The 3,313-nt window shown below is 40.1% G+C and overlaps 1 protein-coding gene across 1 annotated transcript; it reads left to right on the forward strand.

Moving 5' to 3' along the window:
• Nucleotides 1-1,466: 1,466 nt before the first annotated feature.
• On the forward strand, nt 1,467-2,500 carry LOC103644394 (uncharacterized). Its single transcript, XM_020547162.1, has 2 exons — nt 1,467-1,845; nt 1,974-2,500. Exons 1-2 carry the CDS (start codon nt 1,467-1,469, stop codon nt 2,498-2,500), a joined length of 906 nt encoding a protein of 301 aa, XP_020402751.1.
• The last annotated feature ends 813 nt before the right edge of the window (nt 2,501-3,313 follow it).

Genomic DNA, 3,313 nt, shown 5'->3' on the forward strand with positions numbered 1-3,313 from the left:
CTTTCCTAAAGAAGGGCCGCTTGTCGTCTACTGTTGTTTAACAGTTGAGCTATGATTTCTCAAGTGCGTTTGGTTTTACTGATCTTTTACTCTCCCTTTTTTGAGACTAGAGAGTGCTTCCCCACCTTTTACTATTTGGTTATAGGCTTTCACTGTTCACATGGACACTTATGGATTGAAATGATAAACTTGTGGGCGTCTTTTGGGGATGATGAGCCAAAGGAATATAGATTATCTCACTAACTCCTATATATGCTCCAAATCTGACACTACAGATCTAGTTATTTATGCTGGACACAGGCATGCATGTAAGCAAGATCTTGACAAAACAAGAATGATTCAGGAACCCAATCATAAACCTCCCCCAAATTGGTGTGTGTGACAATCTGTTTTATCCCGAGAGAAGATCTGTGAGGATGCAAGATAATAGTAGTTTCTTCCAAAGTTCCAACCATGGATCAGAATGATAATAGTGGTTGTATTGACGATGTTAACAAATCCTGATGATGATTCACAATCTTTAGAAAAAACATATTTATAGCTGACCAAAAGTCCAAAACTGATGTTTTAATTTTGAAGTTAATTAGGGGGACATGTACGTGCATTTGTAGGAAGAATGTTATGACATGCCAAACATTTTGATAATTATTGCTGAAGAGCGGAAAACAGTTTATCCTAATTTGTGAGCCCACACAGAGAAAAAGTAAAACGACACATCTTTATTGTTAATTAAACATCAAGGTACCCACTTCTCCATGTGAGCGCCACACAAGATAGTTAGGCATAAACCCATTCTTGCAAAGGTGATGCTCCAGTTCTTCGATCTTTCTCACATACTTAAAATTCCGACACTTGGTACACGGACACTTCACCACACGAGGTCCACCGGAAAATGCGAGATCCACGAATTGTTTTGCAACCCTAACCCATTCCTTTGAGTGACCTAGAGTCACGCTATTGAATCCATCATACATCGCCCTTCTTCTATTGTCATCCATTTGCAAAACTAAATAACCCAATGTATAAAAAAGTGTAAATACACATCATTAAGCATATAAAATAAATAAAAAATGTGTAAACAAACATCATTAAGCATACAAACATAAATAAAAAAGTGTAAATAAACGTCATTAAGCCCTTCTTCTATTAGGAAGGATCACTAGACATAAAAAACATTTAACCAAACATTGAACCTAACATCGATTAATTTACAATGAACAAGAAATTATGCATCAATTGTAACAAATACCCAAAAATCATGCATCAAATTTTAACTAACAAACTAATTGTAATAATATGCATCAAAGAAAGAAGAAAAATACCTTCACGGATGCATCAATTGTAACAACTACCTAAAAATCATGCATGTAATTGTAACCTGATGTTACTTTTTTCATGCAACACTCTTTTCAATTCAATGACAGGTTATCTAAATTTAGTCCCTTACAAAATAATGCTCTTGGCTTATGATCCAGGGTGATTTATTCTACTTGACAATCGTAGAAGCTCCCATTCTGGGAAATTCCAAAGTTTGTTACAAAGGAGCAGTTTGTTACTGCTCCGCAGCAAGATTTGTTACTGCTCCGCAGCAAGATTTGCTTGTAAGTTCAAAGCATGGAGCAGGCAATAAGTCTGAGAAGGATAATTCCACATTTTTAGATAAAGATGGCAATGCTCTTGTTGTCAAAGAACAATCAATTGATGCCCATGCAAGCAAAAGTAGAGCTCAAAATGGAAAGACCATGCCTAATAATGGTGGATCTCTGGCTAACATGTGGGGTCGTGCATCAGCTAAACCTAAGCCTCCAAGTACCACTAATTCTACAGCTGTAGAAAGTGTTGCAGGTATCTCACTAATGGTCATATTTAATTCTCCGTGCTTTTCTTGTGTATAACTCTCAGCACACATCTAGTCATGTATATAAACCCTTCTAAGCATGCTACTGTAGATCTCATGCTGGTAATATGTTCAGCTACTCTTGATGCACAAATATGTGCAAAGGAAGAAGTAGATGGAGATAGCAGCGATGATGAGCAGGGAATAAAGTACAAGGGGGAATCCACCAATGCAAATAACAGAAAGCGAAGAGCAGTATTTGATTTTTCGGATGATGAGGAAGTTGATAATATTATAAGCATTGCATCTCCTGAGGTACCAAAACAGCATACCCCAGACCCTGTTATTGAAACTGCTGAAGACACTAAAGTAAATCAAAAGAACTTGGAAAATAAAGATGATCTACCGAACACTGAAAAAGGTTCCTCAATGGGGGTGGATTCTGACTTCACTTCTGAATGTAAAACCAAAACTGTCAATACTATGAACCATTCTAGGATTACTTTAAAAGAAAATAGCAGCGATCCTCCTGTTAGTAACAAGAAACAGGATTCCGCAGTTGAGCCTGCCTCCACCGCACCGAAGAGAAGAAAGGTTTTCAAGACACGCATAGATGAGAGGGGAAGGGAAGGTAGTTATACTGAGCTCTGTAAAAGACACTAGGCATATCCAGTCTTTTATTTTTATGCCTACTAGACCTTGAAAATGATACTCCAATGTTGTATGTCATTATTCTACCTTTTACTGTATATAATGGACCTTGAAAATGATACTCCAATGCTGGAGTGAATCTGAACTAGAAGCATGCGTGGCTGTTTTCCCCCCTCTTGTGAGTGATTTTGGTATAGGTAGGATCAATGTTAACAAGTTGTCTAGTCAATCCTAGATTCCTAGTCGCAATATGACTGATCAGGTGACTAACTACAATTTGTCGTCGACCAGGTCTTAGTTGTCGTCATACATATATAGATTACCAAATATATACTAATATAATATATGTTCTAAGTACAAATCAAGCATGAATAAAGAAGAAAAATACCTTCAAGGAGACCGTCGAGGTGGTGATGGTCGAGGAGACGCCGAGGCCGAGCTTGGGCTGTGGTGCAGCGGCGCGGCGTTCTGGCGGCGGCGTGACGGCGAGCTGGGTGGTGGCGGCACCGAGGCCGACGAGATTGGGCAGGGCAGCGACGCGGCGAAGCTGGCGAAAAGAGGAGAAAGGGCGACGGGGCGGCGAGCCAGGGCGGTGGCGCGGCGGCGCTTTTTTGTTGCGGTGGCACAGTGAGCGAGAATGAGGCAGCAGGTGAGAGAGAGTCGCGTGTGGGTGGGTTAGGGGATTTAGGTTTTTTTATTAAGTTCGACGGTGTCCATATGGCCCACGAACTTAACTTAAGAACGTGGGTACCCACGTTCCTAACTCGTTAAGTTCGACGGTTTTGGCCAGGGCGCACGAATTTAAATTAAGAACGTGGGTACCCA

This window comes from Zea mays, chromosome 1 (genome assembly GCF_902167145.1).
Source record: "Zea mays cultivar B73 chromosome 1, Zm-B73-REFERENCE-NAM-5.0, whole genome shotgun sequence".
Taxonomy (NCBI): Eukaryota; Viridiplantae; Streptophyta; class Magnoliopsida; order Poales; family Poaceae; genus Zea; species Zea mays.

What these genes read in the sequence shown, in the direction of transcription:
- LOC103644394 (XM_020547162.1), top strand. Translation starts at nt 1,467, where the DNA reads ATGATCCAGGGTGATTTATTCTACTTGACAATCGTAGAAGCTCCCATT. An exon ending in AGCTGTAGAAAGTGTTGCAG is followed by an intron (nt 1,846 to 1,973) that starts GTATCTCACTAA and finishes TAATATGTTCAG; the next exon opens with CTACTCTTGATGCACAAATA.